The sequence below is a fragment of the Natrix helvetica genome, assembly GCF_964273705.1.
Source record: "Natrix helvetica genome assembly, chromosome: 1".
In the NCBI taxonomy this organism is placed as follows: Eukaryota; Metazoa; Chordata; class Lepidosauria; order Squamata; family Natricidae; genus Natrix; species Natrix helvetica.
The window spans coordinates 353,280,822-353,296,535 of NC_138548.1; the positions used below are offsets into that span (position 1 = coordinate 353,280,822).

The window sequence follows — 15,714 nt, forward strand, 5'->3', positions numbered from 1 at the left end:
TTCCCTGGGAAACCCCCGCATTCTTCTCCGCTCAGCGAGTACCGACGATGGTCTTATGCGCATGCTCTTTGTCTGTCCAATGACGTTAGAGAGCTGTCCAGACTCCAGGCCTGTGCTAGCATTTTGAAGCGGAGCAGGGGGGTGGGGTGGGGAATACCGTAGGTGTGATGGGTAGAGAGGGTTGATGTTTCCTTCTGGGCACCTGCGATTTCTCTTGCTCTTTCCCCGAATGTTCTCGGAAATGCGGATGCGTTCCTGGGACAGATGGAAGATGCTGGGGGGTGGGGGACGACACTTGATGGAGGCGCTGAAAATGACAAAAATGGCAAGGTGTCCTAAGACAGATGTCCCCTCAAGACAATGTATCCATTTATTAGAGTCATCATCTTCTCTTTTAACAGTCAGATAATCCCTTGCAGGGGGAATCTGGGCAATTGAACGGAGGTAGTAGAATGTTTACTGGCTGGATGCCCTTCCTGGCACCAATGCGGAGTTTTGTTATGCAGATATATTTTTATTGTGCCCAGAGAGGGGAAGATTTGCCTCCATTTAGGATTGAACTCCGTCTCCTGATTGTGAGGTTCCACCTCTAGGCCATCCTACTAAGTTAAGGGAGTAAAGTCCCTGGGGTTCTTCAGGCCAGTTTGGTTGCCTCTCTTTTTCCTTAATCAGTGGATGGTCACTTCTCTATGGGGGTATCTTTAGTGTTGAGTCTGCCCTTTAAAAAAAAACCCATCAATAGAATCCCCAACCACCAATCCCCAACCTTTACGGTTTGGCATGTGCGTGTGTGTCCGTGCATCTAGCTCCACTCATGGCAAAAGGGAAGAGAAGCCTTTGGAAGTCTCACCCCACTTCAAGCTTCTCTGCACCCCGAAAGCTTTTACAACGGGACAGAAGGTCTGAAGCAGTGTGAGATCACTCCATTGAAGCGATTTAGTCTGTTTTCAAAAGCTTCGGGCACAGAGAAGCCTTTGGAGGGCAGAGTTTCAGTCTCCTTCAGACTCACAAGGCTGCCCTATGCTCCAATAGTGGATCAGGTGTCCTGCGCAGGCAGCCTCAGTGACTCAAGAGAAGCGGAGCAGTGCGCATTTGTCCTCTCAGCCTCTTTCTCTCTCATGACTTGTTTTGGGACATAGGGGAGCAGGCTACTTGACAGCCTGGCTTGGGAACTATTCTTGGTTCCGCACTCCCTCACTCAGCCCTCAATCTCCGGGGACAGCAGCTGCTCCAACTTCACTAGATCCAGCCTTATCAACTCCCAGGCTGGGAGCTGCAGGCCACAAACCTGTAAATTAAACTCTCTCAAACACACGAATCCCGATTTTAAAAAATCTTCCGAATGTCTCATATGACACCTCTCCCCTTTTGCTTCTATTTATCCCCCAGCCATGGAGGGGCCATTCAGCATTGCCTTGTGCCATTCTTCCTGAGTCAGCCCATGGTCAATTGTTTTCCTCTCCTTACTGTTCTGTGCATACACGCATCTGGAACAGATCCCAACTGTTTCTCTTCCCCGGTTATCTCCGACTCTGAAGGTAGCTGGGGAATGTCGGAGGCCCCTGGCTCTATCTCTGCTTCCGATGCAGAACCTCCATCAGAGCCTTCCCCAGACCCCAGAACTGGCCTAGGTTCCTCCCCAACCTCCTCATCCTTTGACTGGCGGGCCACACCAGTCCCCACTGCATGTTAGTTTATGTGCAGCCCGACATGCAGCTAAACCCATCTCTCCTTCAATAAAAAAGACCGTGTACATCTGAAGGCTTTATTTGTAGAACAGGATATGGTGAAGCTGAGGGAAATATGAATACACGTAGTGAAAATCAAATATAAGATAGACTGCTGTCTGCTGAACATAACAATTATGAAATATAAGCAGTTTGAATCTCAAGAGCTATGCTGTAGGGGGCGGGAGATGTTAAGTTTGTTTTGAATGACCATGGGCCACAGATTAAATTGGCTGCTTCTGCCTTCTCCAAATGCCAAAGGAAATGGAGTCTGGCTTCCCAGCATACACTTGGTTTGAGAGCAGGATGTAAATGGGCGAAGTGAGCTTCAGACAATATAGTTGGGGAATAACGGTCTCTCTGGCCACTAGGTGCAGAGCAACAACAATATAAAGTTATAGGATATGTGGTATTGTCAATGAGCATAAATACATTGAAGAATATCAGCTAAAATGGGAAAGGGGCCTCAAATTTCTGCACTAGAGAAAAGAATGGGTTGGTAGAGAAAGAATTGTGGCCACTCCCTCAATCTCTGGAGCTTCTTACATCCCACAGGGAGATGAACATAGGTTTGAATTTCATGAATTATTTCAGAGAGGAAAAAGAAGCCTTCAAGAAGAAAGGTATCATCCTATGATAAGCGAGGTCACTGATCCACCATCAGCAATCTTCAAATTCCAATGCTTATACTTTTTCTCCCGTGTAGCTAAATGGAAGGTAAATAAGATTCCAATACAAACCAAAGATCTTTGCACACTCCATGAATTAATAAGCTTCCAGCCACATCTGGATCCTTGATTGATGATTGACTATTGAGAATAAACCTCAATCCACGGATTTTATTTATTTTTCCTGTGAGAATCCTTTTATGAGAAGAAAGCACACTCAGTGATGATGGCTCCACTCCTCATGTACTTCCAATTTTCTCTTCTGTGGATGCCATTGTGATAATCAAAGGTGCTGAAGTCATTAAAGCACTTTTAACACTTGGCGCGCAGCACTTTAGAAGAAAAAACTGGCAGACGCCAGTGGCTCCCCAGTGTGTATCCTTTCATGACAGTTATGTTTTTCTTTCTCAGTAAAGGTCTTTCCATACTGCTTGTATTTATATGGTCTCTCTCCATTGTGAATCCTTTCATGACGAATAAGATGTCCTTTCCTGGTAAAGGTCTTTCCACATTCCAGGCATTTATATGGTTTCTCTCCAGTGTGTACCCATTCATGACGATTAAGATGTTCCTTCTGTGTAAAGGTAATTCCACATTCTATGCACTTATATGGTCGCTCCCCTGTGTGGATTCTTTCATGACGATTAAGTTTTCCTTTCCCGGGAAACGCTTTTCCACATTTCATGCATTTATATAGTCTCTTTCTTGTGTGGTTCCTTTGGTGGCAGATAAGACGAGTGTTGGTAATAAAACTCTTTCCACATTCCGTGCATTTATGTGGTCTCTCCCCAGTGTGGATTCTTTTGTGATGATTAAGATGTCTTTTCCAGGTAAAGGTCTTTCCACACTTGAGGCATTTATGTGGTTTTTCTCCATTGTGGATCCTTTCATGAAGATTTTGATGTCCCTTCTGTGTAAACGTTCTACATTTTGTGAATTTATGTGGTCTCTCCACAGTATGGATTCTTTCATGACAATTAAGTAGTCCTTTCCGGGTAAAGGTCTTTCCACATTTGAGGCATATATGTGGTCTCTCCCCAGTGTGGATCCTTTGGTGAAGAATAAGTGCACTATTGCTAATGAATCTCTTTCCACACTCCATGCATAATTTCATCTCTCTGCTCTGACTGGAATCCCTCCCAGATTTTACAAAAGTATGTGGTATGCTTTTGCTGTATAGTTCGTTTAGTAAAGTAAGAGAGAAAGAATGACTGACATATTTTTCATACATTTCATAAATTTGCCCTTCGGTCTGGTTTATGCCACATTCAGGTAAATCAAATTGGCTTTTCTCTTTTTCCCCATATATGTCCTTGTTCTTCCCTTCCAGGTCTTGCTGGGACAGGAAGCTATGGATGCCAATAGGAACAGAAGTGGATGACGTCTCCCCTCCATTCTCTGCGTAGTTTTTCTCTTCTCTTCTTGTGTCCTCTTCATGGCCAATTATCACCTCTTCAATTTCACACTTCTCTGTCTTTAATCTTGCGTGTTTGCTATTCTCTTTTTCCAGCCCATCATCTCCTTGGGAAAATAAATATTTCTGTTACAATTAGAATGGTGAAAGGGGTGTATTTCCTGCTCTGAAAATCATGTGCTAGGTTTGGTGCCAGCTATGTGTCTAGCTAGGATGTGAAGGCTGCAAATGGTTATCTAGGACATCCTGATGGTATCATATTATTTGAACCTTCCTGAAGCTGGGATTGGAGCTGCTGGATAAAAGGGGGGTGAGTCAGAGAGACAAAGAGACTGAGGTGGGGGCCTTTTAACTCCATATCATTTGAACCTTCCTGAAGCTGGGATTGGAGCTGCTGGATAGAAGGGGGGTGAGTCAGAGAGACAAAGAGAATGAGGTGGGGGCCCGCGCGCCTAACAGCACACAAATCATATATCTATAAACCAAAATAGCAATAATACATTCTGGATTAGTGTGCTTGAGATTGTGATTTTATTTTATTTCAAAATGACTGGTTTAGTTCAATGTAATAGCTGCTTTGCACCTGTCTTTCGCAGTACTCTTTTCAAATTTGGATACTGTCCCCTTTGTAAACAAATTACTAGTCTCATAGACAGATTACCTATCTAGAATCTCTAATCTGTGCTCTCCAAGCACAAACTAGGTGTCTACTTCAGCCATTCCACTCTATGGAGATGCCATGCTATCAGCCCCCTCTGCCACAAAGATCTTGCAGAAGAGCAGTCTGGCAGGTTGAGAGCTGTGAACCATAAACACAAAGCTTTTGCTGTGACACAGCATAACAGATATAGTGCCCTTGCTGACCTTAATGGGGACACTAAAGAGACAGGTCAAGGTAGTTGTGATAATGATGACTCAAATAAACGGGATCGTGGTCCAAAATGAAGAACTTTCTTCAGAAAGGCGAAATGGGGAACCAGGTATCACACATCAGTCGCAGAAGAAGATCAAGGTATGTAAAAAGAGAAGTCACCTTCTGGTTGGTGATTCAATCGTATGGGATGTAAATTTAGGAGAGGATATGGAGGTTTTAAAAGAGGTCAGGTGTCTGCCAGGTGCTACTGCCAGCAGAGACAAGAGGCGTATTCTTAAGATAGTCAAGAATGCAAGTAAAGACTGTGACGTTGATGCGATTATACATCTTGGCATTAATGATCTGTCCCAGAAAGATGTACTTTCTGTGCAGAATGAATTCCAGAACTTGGTGTATGAACTTAATAATATAGGTTGTAGGCTTATCTTTTCAGAGGTTTTATAAGTATATAAGGAACAAAAAGGGAAGGGCCAGCATGTAGCAGAGTTTAATGTTTGGCTAAAGGAGTGGTGTAAAAGGGAAGGCTTTGGTTTTATTAATCATGATGCCTGTAGCTGGTCCAATGAAAAACTATACAAAAGAGATGGGTTGCACCCATCCAAGAAAGGGAATGAGTTACTTGGCATTAAATTCACAGATTTTCTTGATAAACATTTAAACTAAAGAGCGGGGACAGAGAATTAATAGATACAGAACATTTCTGTCCCCAGCAAACTAAAATTCATAGGGTTATCAGTGCACGTAACACAGATGTTTGTGTGGGTAAGATTAACACTCCTGCTGTCAAGCAAAACCAAGCATTTAAGAATGATTGCCATACCATGTGCATGAATCACACAAGTGGCAAGAAAATAGGGGCAGTCAGGCATAACACATGTTATGTAGACAGCAGTGACGTGCGGTGAGGTTTATGACTGGTGAGGCTGGTGACATCATCAAACCGCGTGGTTGCTCAGATAGCACGGGTGCAGCCCAAACAGAGAAGTTTCTCTTCTCAGAAATGTCAGAAAGAGGCAGGCAGGCTGCCGCAGCTCCACTGAGAAGACGTTTCTGAGAAGAGAAACTTCTCCTTTCTCCTCCTTTCCCCACCCCACCTTCTAGCACTGATGTTATATAGGCATTTTTTGCATCGGGCGAGCCCGGGATCCTTGCAAGGGGAATGGGAGAACGTGTGCAGGCGGCTCCTCAGCAGCGCACAGCCTCAGATTAGCGCAGCCGCGATCCCCTTCCCTGCACACGTGGTCCCATTCCCCTCCTTCCTAAGCCAACATGACGGGGACCGCGGCTGCACTGATTGAGGCTGTGTGCTGTGGAGCTGCCTGGACACATTCTCCCATTCCCCTTGCAAGGATCCTGGGCTCACCCGATGCAAAAAATGCCTAGGTAACATCATCAGTGCTAGAAGGGGGGGGGAAGGTGGAGAAGGGAGAAGTTTCTCTTCTCAGAAATGTCAGAAAGAGGCAGGCAGGCTGCCGCAGCTCCACTGAGAAGACATTTCTGAGAAGAGAAACTTCTCCTTTCTCCTCCTTTCCCCACCCTCCCCTTCTAGCACTGATGATGATGTTACCTAGGCATTTTTTGCATCGGGCGAGCCCGGGATCCTTGCAAGGGGAATGGGAGAATGTGTGCAGGCGGCTCCTCAGCGCACAGCCTCAATCAGCGCAGCTGCGGTCCCCTTCATGTTGATTTAGGAAGGAGGGGAATGGGACCACGTGTGCAGGGGAAGGGGATCTCGGCTGTGCTAATCTGAGGCTGTGCACTGAGGAGCCGCCTGCACACGTTCTCCCATTCCCCTTGCAAGGATCCCGGGCTCGCCCGACGCAAAAAATGCCTAGGTAACATAATCGCACAGCATCAGATTAGCACAGCCGCGATCCCCTTCCCCTGCACACGTGGTCCCATTCCCCTCCTTCCTGAGCCAACATGAAGGGGACCACGGCTGCGCTGATTGAGGCTGGAGCTGAGGAGCCTCCTGCACACGTGGTCCCATTCCCCTTGCAAGGATCCCGGGCTCGCCCGATGCAAAAAATGGCGAGATCGGCACACTTGGGGCTGCTGCTGAGATGTCCAGGGAGGCTAAACCAAGCCGCACGCCTCTCCCAGCCACTTTCACGGCTTCCCGGAGTATTTTTTTTTATTTTCATGATGAGAGCGGTGCGGCTCTGCCTCCCCTGACTGCACGTCACTGGTAGACAGTAAACACAAGGTCAATCAAAATGGACTCAAATATCTATACACCAATGCACAGAGTATGAGGAATAAACAGGGCGAATTAGAAATTCAAGTAAAAAAGGGCAGATACGATATTATTGCCATTACAGAAACTTGGTGGGATGAAACCGACAAATAGAACATACAGCTAGAAGGATTTAAATTATTTAAAAGAAATAGACCAAATAAAAGAGGAGGCAGAGTTGAACTATATATAAGAAATCACTACATCCCTACAGAAATAGAGCAAAACAATGATGAGAACTATCTTGCATTTGGGTGAATATTAAAGGTTGTGGGGGAAATGACTGCCATAGGTCTATACTACAGGTCACTCAACCAAGCAGATGAAGTAGATGAACTTTTTGCTAGTCAGCTAACTAAGGTATGTAGGAAGCACACCACAATAGTAATGGGAGATTTTAACTACCCTGACATCAACTGGGAAACAAACTCTGCACCAAGTGAAAGATCCAACAGATTCCTAACAAACCTAGCAGACAACTTTGTTTTCCAAAAAGTAGAGAAGGGAACAAGGAGACCAGCCATATTGGACTTAATTCTCACTAACAGAGAGGAAATGATAGAAGCTGTTGAAACCACAGGCACCTTGGGGGCAAGTGACCATGCAATATTGGAATTCAACATTATGCAAACACAAGTAGTAGAACAAAGTAAAACTAGAGTCTTGGACTTTAAGAAAGCTAATTTCAATAAACTTAGAGAGAGCTTGGGAAAAATTCCATGGATGAGAATCCTCAAGGGGAAAACAACTCAAGAAGCTTGGGAAATTTTGAAAAATGAGGCTACAAAAGCCCAGTCTAGCACAATACCAATGAAGAAGAAAAATAACAGCTCCCAAAAGAAACCAGCATGGCTGCATAAAGAACTCTCTGACAAACTGAAAGACAAAAAAGATAAATATAAAAAGTGGAAAGAGGGGGACATAACTAAGGCAGAATATCAGCAAATAGCCCGAGCCTGTAAAGATGAAGTGAGGAAAGCTAAGGCTCACAATGAAAATGTCAGGCCTGTAGTTCTGTTCCTTTTAGGATCTTTGGCCTGCCACTTTTTATTAATTTCTTATGCTGTTTCATTAGTGTAGTAGTTGGGAGGGGGGAATAGAAAGGAGTAGGATTGTGGAATGTATTGTTATGGATTTTCTTAGAAGCTCAAGGTCGTCTTTTGTCTCCGCACCTCAACACCTGGCCGGAAGCAGAGGGGTGTGCATGCCAGCGTGGAAGATGAAGATTGGACCATGTGATGAATTATGGGGTGTGGGGATAGATGATGAACTTTCAACTGGGTGAACCCACAGGATGTACATTAGAGTTGAAATTTCACCGCATAATGCCAACATGTCTGTCTTATTAAATTGGAGTTTTAAGGATAACTTTGCTTTGGACAATGATTTAATTCTGCATGATATTTGGAACGCTGACAGAAGAAAGGCTTGCCATAAAAGTAAAAATTAACAAAAAAAAGCTTCTTCCAACATGTTAAAAACAACATGTTGGTTAAGGAAACAATTGGTCCATTGCTAGGAGAAAGTGGCAAGAAGGTGACAAGCAACAGGGAGAAAGCAGAACTATTTAACTCATGTTTTGCATCTGTCTTTACACAAAGGGATAAAACAGTCCAACCTATCAAAACAGCAAAACAAAAATCAGATTAGGAATACAAGTTGAAATAGGGAAGAAAATGGTAAGTGAGCACCTGTCTACCCTAGACTAGTTCAAATCACCAGGACAGGATGGATTACACCCCAGGGTTCTGAAGGAACTAGCAGACGAGATCTCAGAACCACTGAATTATATCTTTCAGAGATCTTGGAACACCGGGGAACTACCAGAGGACTGGAAAAGAGCTGATGTGATTCCCATCTTCAAAAAAGGGAAAAAAATAGATCCAGGAAACCACAGACCTATCAGCCTGACCTCAATACCAGGAAAGATTCTGGAAAAAATAATCAAGAAATGAATTTGCGAACACCTAGAAGCAAACAAAGTAATAGCCAAAAGCCAACATGGGTTTGTCAAAAACAGATCATGACAGACTAATCTTATTGCATTCTTTGATAATGTGACAAAATTAGTGGACCAGAGGAATGCCGTCGATATAGTTTACTTGGACTTCAGTAAGGCATTTGATAAGGTAGACCATAACCTACTACTAGATAAAGTAGAAGAATGTGGGTTAGGCAGCATCACCACCAGATGGATTCGTAACTGGCTGACCAACCGCACTCAACATGTAGTCCTCAATGGAACTGCATCTACATGGAGGGAAGTAGATGACACCAAGCTGGCAGGAATAGCCAACACTCCAGAAGATAGGCTTAAGATACAGAAGGATCTTGACAAACTTGAACATTGGGCACTATAATAAAATGAAATTCAATGGTGAAGAGAGTAAGGTTCTACATTTAGGCAATCTGCACAGATACAGTACCTTGCTCAGTAGTAGTAACTGTGAGAGGGATCTTGGAGTCCTAGTGGACAACCATTTAAATATGAGCCAGCAGTGTGCAGCAGCTGCCAAAAAAAGCCAACACAGTTCTAGGCTGCATAAATAGAGGGATAGAATCAAGATCACGTGAAGTGTTAACACCACTTTATAATGCCTTGGTAAGGCCACATTTGGAATACTGCATTCAGTTCTGGTCGTCACGATGTAGAAAAGATGTGGAGACTCTGGAGAGAGTGCAGAGAAGAGCAACAAAGATGATTAGGGGACTGGAGACTAAAACATATGAAGAACGGTTGCAGGAACTGGGTATGTTTAGTTTAAGAGAAAGAAGGACTAGGGGAGACATGATAGCAGTGTTCCAATATCTCAGGGGTTGCCACAAAGAAGAGGGAGTCAAACTATTCTCCAAAGCACCTGAGGGTAGAACAAGAAGCAATGGGTGGAAACTAATCAAGGAGAGAAGCAACTTAGAACTGAGGAGAAATTTCCTGACAGTTAGAACAATTAATCAGTGGAACAGCTTGCCTCCAGAAGTTGTGAATGCCCCAACACTGGAAGTCTTTAAGAAGATGTTGGATAGCCATCTGTCTGAAACGGTATAGGGTTCCCTGCCTAGGCAGGGGGTTGAACTAGAAGACCTCCAAGGTCCCTTCCAACTCTACTATTGTATTGTATTGTATTGCATTGCATTGCATTGCATTGCATTGCATTGTATTGTATACAAAGAATTTTTAGCCAAGAAATATATTAAGGCTTTGGTGCTGATTGGTCAATCTGTTCAACCACTGCCATGGAATATCTAGGACATTTTCAGAGCCTTTGGTGAGTATTTCTGAGAAGGCCTTAAGGAGGGACGATCACCTTAATCATCTGAGTATAAATAGTTAATCATCCTCCACTGAAAAAAAATTCCCCCAAAGAATGGAAGCCAGAGCAAACCATGGCCTTACCCAGAGCAACCATATTATTTGAAATTTCCCACATGATTTCTCTGCATAAGGTCTTCTGACCAGAATCCAGCAGCTTCCACTCCTCCAGCGTGAAGTCTACAGTCACCTCCTCAAATGGACCAGATCTCTGATAGAGAAAGAAAATGTTATTTTGCAGACATTACCAGGAAAGACTTGTAAGTTATTTACTCACCACACAAAATGGGAACAGAAGTTCACAAGGAATTAAGAAGATTTATGTCTGCATGTCCATGTAGTCTCTGGGGCTGGGGAGCTGTAACTCCACAAATCATGGCTTGATACATCCAGACTGTAGAATGGCAACACAGCCACCATTGCAGTGCTTCCCACTGGGCCAGAATAACTCAGCAAGGAGGTTTCAGGGACCAGAGTCCCCTAGGCTAGCAAACTCCTAAGTAAACATGGCATATCCACTAGATTTTTTTCCTAGCCTGTTTTAAAACGTTGGCAATGATCCTATAAATCCCAAGTCACTCAGCTAACAGTCTTACTGTTGCAGCAATTTAGCATTCACATAGGGCTTTATCCTCATGGGATTCCTGCTTAAACCCATTTGCAGTCTTTAATCTTATTCCTATTCTTAAAATTCATGGGCTTCATTTCTAACTAGTTTTCAGCACTCTTCTGAAAAATATTAAGTATTAAACACTTTCCACCAAATAAATTTTCTAATAATGTCTAATTTCCAAATTGTCTAATACAATGAAGCCTACAAATTTTCTCTTGTTTTCAACTCAAGAACAATCTTGAACACTGAGTGTGATTCAGCAGGACATTGGGGGGGGGGGGTGTCGCTGAGTTCAAATGGTCACAGATTCAGCATTTGATGGTAAAAGCAGCTCATGAACTGATGTTTGTATTCCACTGCTCTCAGAAGAAACCTGCACTTACCTGGCAAGGAGGGCCCAGTTGGATTCTTCTGAAAAGCAGCTCCTGAGAAGGGCTGGATGGATTTCCTCTTTTGTGAAGCTCTGTGGAGATCTCCCCCATGAACGGCTCCTGCACCTGAGAGAAGAGTCTGGTTTATGATCCACTTTCAGAGAACCAGAACCATATTAATTTGCTTGCCTTACTTTTTGCCTCTGTACCTGTATTTCCCCAACCTATTCAAAGGAAGAGAAATCGGGGGCTCTGCTCTCTATGTGGCTACTGTTTCTAGGTAAATGCTGATCATTTTAGATAGATATTGGACTTAAGGAACCCTGATGCAATAACTAATATAACTGCTATGAAAATCACAAGTAGTCCCCTAATGGAGAACTGTTCAGGGAGACACTACTATTTCATAAACTTCAGAAAACAATATTCTCTGAAATGACTGGGAAAAACCTACAGGCTACAACCTACATTTTAGGTAATAGAGTCAGAAATATAGGAGTGATTGAGAATTAATCATTTGAATCTCATCAGATAAACTGGAAAAAGTGTCCCAGTTAATTCCTTCACCAGAGGAAAAAAATAGTTGTTGGAGAAGAAACTATGACCACTTCTTCAAATTCAGGACTCTTTTATATCCCCCAGGAGTGGCTGAAACAGGGTTGAATTCTCTTTTCTCTCAGAGAAGGAAACAAGCATTTAAGAAACAAAAGGATTCAAAGAAGAAATTAGTTCTGCAAATACTGGCAGTCAGAAGGGTAATTCTGCTGACTGCAAACAGTTCTGCAGTTTGATCCTGACCAGCTCAAGATTGACAGCCTTCAATCTGCCATTAGAGGGTTCATTGCAGACATTGAAAGATCCCTGATTCTTCCCCACCCTCCAGGAGTTCCCAGGATGAGACACACACACACACCTTCCTCACCTGCTGCCCCTTTCCCGGCTCTTCCCTCTGGGCTTGGCTGAGCAGGAAGCCTTCGGCCAGGGCCACCGCCTGGGAACAGCTCTCGGCTCCGCACTCCCTCACCCAGCTGGCCATCTCCGGGGGCAGCAGGGCCAGCAGCTGCTCCAGCACCACCAGGTCCAGCATCTCCCTTTTGCTGCTCCTTTCCGGCCGCAGCCACTGACGGCACAGCCGGTGCAGGCGGCTGCAAAGCTCCCGGGGCCCCTCGGCCTCCTGGCCCCAGCGATCGAGACCGCGGAAGCGCCGGCGGTGGATCTCTGGGCTGAGGGAGTCCTCCATCCCGGGAGATCTCTGTGCCTGAATGGGTTTTCTGCTCGAGGGGAGCCAAGTGAAGCCCAAGGCAGTCCCTAATGTTCTCCGGAGCCTCCGCACACCCTTCTCCCCTGTCCAGGAGGGGAGAAATGAGTCTCGGCTCCGTCGAGGATTCTGCGCCTGAGGAGAGTAACGGACAATCGTTCCCGCCAATTTCTTGCGCGCTCCTGGCCTCACCAAGGATTTCGAACGATAGACACGTGCCGCCTAGAGAGAACCCAGGAGAAAGAAAACGAAAGGGGATCTTCCTCTTCCGGCCTGCAGGGATCTCGGCGGGGCTGCTCTTCTTACGTGGGGGGGGGGGGGAGAAGCGGAGGGTGATATGGTGATGCGTGCAAAGGGAAGGCAAAGACCTTCGATCTCCCCTCTTAATCAGGCGCTTGCACCTCGTTAGGTCCTGCGACGTGGGGGGAAGTCGGGGACCCTCAGCTGAAAGATGGGGCTCTTCTTTCGTCTCTAGTTCCAGAAGGACGAACGGATTGGGGGGGGGGCTCAATGTGGCGTTGAAATCGGGAAGGGGGTGGCAAGTTGGACGTGGGGCTGCAAACACGGGGAAGCCTCGCTCTTGAAGTTCGCAGGGTGGCCGGAGCAGACAGCTTCCTTTCCTATAGTCCCTTCCTAGACACGAGACTTTCTGTGTTAGGCATAAAGCGTTTCTCCCGCTGGTTCGTTTGCCGGATTGCTAGAGCAGAAGTGGGCGTAGAGAACTCAGGGTTTCAGTTTGACGGAGCTGGCACAGATCTCTTCGCTTTTTCATGGCTCTGTTTAAAAACAGTCACCCGTGGAAATCGTGAAAGAACCGATTATCTTGGAGGAAATCTTACCTATGTTTGTCAATACTGATTCGATGACCCGAAATCAATGTATCAAGAATCTGTAGAAAACTAAAGATCAGGGAGCAAGCTTTTTTTAAAAAAAAAAAACCACCCCAAATTCCACATGATAACTAGATTTCTGAGAGTTGCAATTTGTATATCTTTTACACAGGAATTATTTTTCCTTTAGGTTTTGAATTTACAATATAAATTCTACAGTTTATTATTTCACATCCAAAGTTGTTTGAAAATTGTTAGAAAAATATATTTGCTATATATTTTCTATATATTAAGAAAAACGGACAAGGAGATTCTGAGCAACCAAAAGCATTTATTTTTCTCTTGTGCAAGAGGATTCTCAATCAGAGAGAGAGAATGATCAATAAGGCTAAACACAGGGTTTAAACACATTATTTGTGGGTGTCATCGATTACATAAAAATGTTTCATAATACAGTCGTATAATTGTACTTGGCTATAATTCCATTGGTGGTTTCCTGAAAACAATCCCTTAGCCCCCATCATTTCAGTTTCCGTTGCTATACATTACATGATTTCAGTTCCTGTTACGTGACAATTCAAATTCCCATTACATGACAATAACAAGACAATTAATCAACTCATATCAGGCTCTTGAGAACAAATCTGAGGCCAACATTCCCTGGTACATCCAAGTTCTACCCAATTCCTCTTAGCTCAGCTTCCCCAGCTGGAAAGCAACTAATAGCTTTGCTAAGTTTGACAAAAGTCAAAGTGACCTTTAAAAGTGCTATCTCCAGCTAAATAGAACGGCTAAGATAAATAATAAAATGCTTGAATAATATTTGGCTGCAACACTTATCTAAAATGTAAAATGAAGTCTATTCAAAATGGAATCTGTCAGGTTCATTCCTTTTTTACACGAATAACCAAATTTTATTTCTCTCAAAAATAAAACCATTCTTTTCAATTTAGGCCTCTGATAGAAGACAAGGAGTGAACTCAGTTGGTCCTTAAATCCACCCCCAATATTTAAACATTTGTTGTAGAAGGCTTTTCTCTTTCTGATCAAGCATTACTGATACTGTAGTTTGTAAATCTAACTGTTTACTTCCAATCCCAAGTCCGCTCTGGCTGTTCCAAAGGGCTTTGGGTGAGGAATTGCTGTGAAAAGGGAAGCCCCCTGCTAAATTATGTATCTGTAGTTTGATTATTCTTTTTATTTTTGTTATTTCAGAGATTTTGTTGCCATACAATGTATAGTTGTCTAGTTTTATTGCTGCTTTTAACTTTGTAAGACACCAGAGTCTTCTTGTAGTAAGGCAGGTGGCAAATACATTTAATTCATAATGAGAATAGTAATAATTTTTTAATCATCTAGAGAGTGGCTTGTGAGGATTCTTTGTGCATTGTAATTCATACTTAACAATATTCTAAATGAAAGATTCCTTTATCTATTTGAAATCTTTTTAATCATTGTGTATAAAAAAACCTTTGGGAAATGAAATCTTTTCTTCAAGCTTTGAAATCTTCCTCAGAAAACCCGAATATGTCACCATAAATTAACCCTTTCTATTTAGCAATAGCACTTAGACTTATATACTCCTTCGCAGTGCTTCTTCAGCCCTCTCTAAGCGGTTTACAGAGTCAGCCTATTGCCCCCAACAATCAGGGTATTCATTTTACCCACCTCGGATGGATGGAAGGCTGTGTCAACCTTGAGCCGGTGAGAATCGAACTGCCAAATTTCAGGCAGCCAGTAGTCAGTAGAAGTATCCTGCAGTACTGTATTCTAACCACAGCGCCACAACGGCTCTTAGTTACCATTTTCCTTCTATAAAATGCTTCTTGTGTCAAAATCCACAACACAGCCTTTTTAGACACAGCCTTGATTTATATTTGTCCCATACCCTCTAAATGGCACATTTGGGATCATGATTTTTAATGTCTGAATCAATTTTATCTTTCCCATACTATAAATAGCCTCAAAACTCTTTTCCAAACAGTACTTTTCCTGTCCAAGAAGTAGGCTGAAAAAAAATCTGTTTGGATTTTAGGGTGGACCTTTTTTGGTCAGCCCCCAGGAACCAGCCAGGGAAGAGTGGCCCAATTCCCTCCTTGCAGGCTTCCTCATTGACTTTCAGGAAAGCCTGCAGAGAAATTATAAATATTGATCACATGATTGCAAGGCACTTGGCAACAACTGGAAAAACACTAGACACACCTAAAGTATATTCAAACTGATTTGATAATGTATTCTTCTATAAAATGTGACTTTCTGGCATGTTTGTACTCAGCACAACGAATAATCTTGCAGGGGAAAAAAGGACTTTCTATTTGTTCAGTTTCTAACATTGAACACATTTTCAAATGGATATGCTAAGGTCTGTTTGGTCCACCTAGACATATACATCTTTTAATCATTTCTTTTGTAA

The 15,714-nt window shown here is 43.5% G+C and overlaps 1 protein-coding gene across 1 annotated transcript in view; it reads right to left on the bottom strand.

Annotated features, from left to right (window-relative positions):
* Positions 1-15,714, bottom strand: part of LOC309381543 (uncharacterized protein) — a gene marked incomplete at both ends in the record, with an annotated part of 91,087 nt that overhangs the window by 64,799 nt on the left and 10,574 nt on the right. Inside the window, one exon of the mRNA XM_081932677.1 lies at positions 11,226-11,339. Coding sequence (XP_081788803.1) covers positions 11,226-11,339 — 114 coding nt within the window. The remainder of the gene's footprint in view (positions 1-11,225; positions 11,340-15,714) is intronic.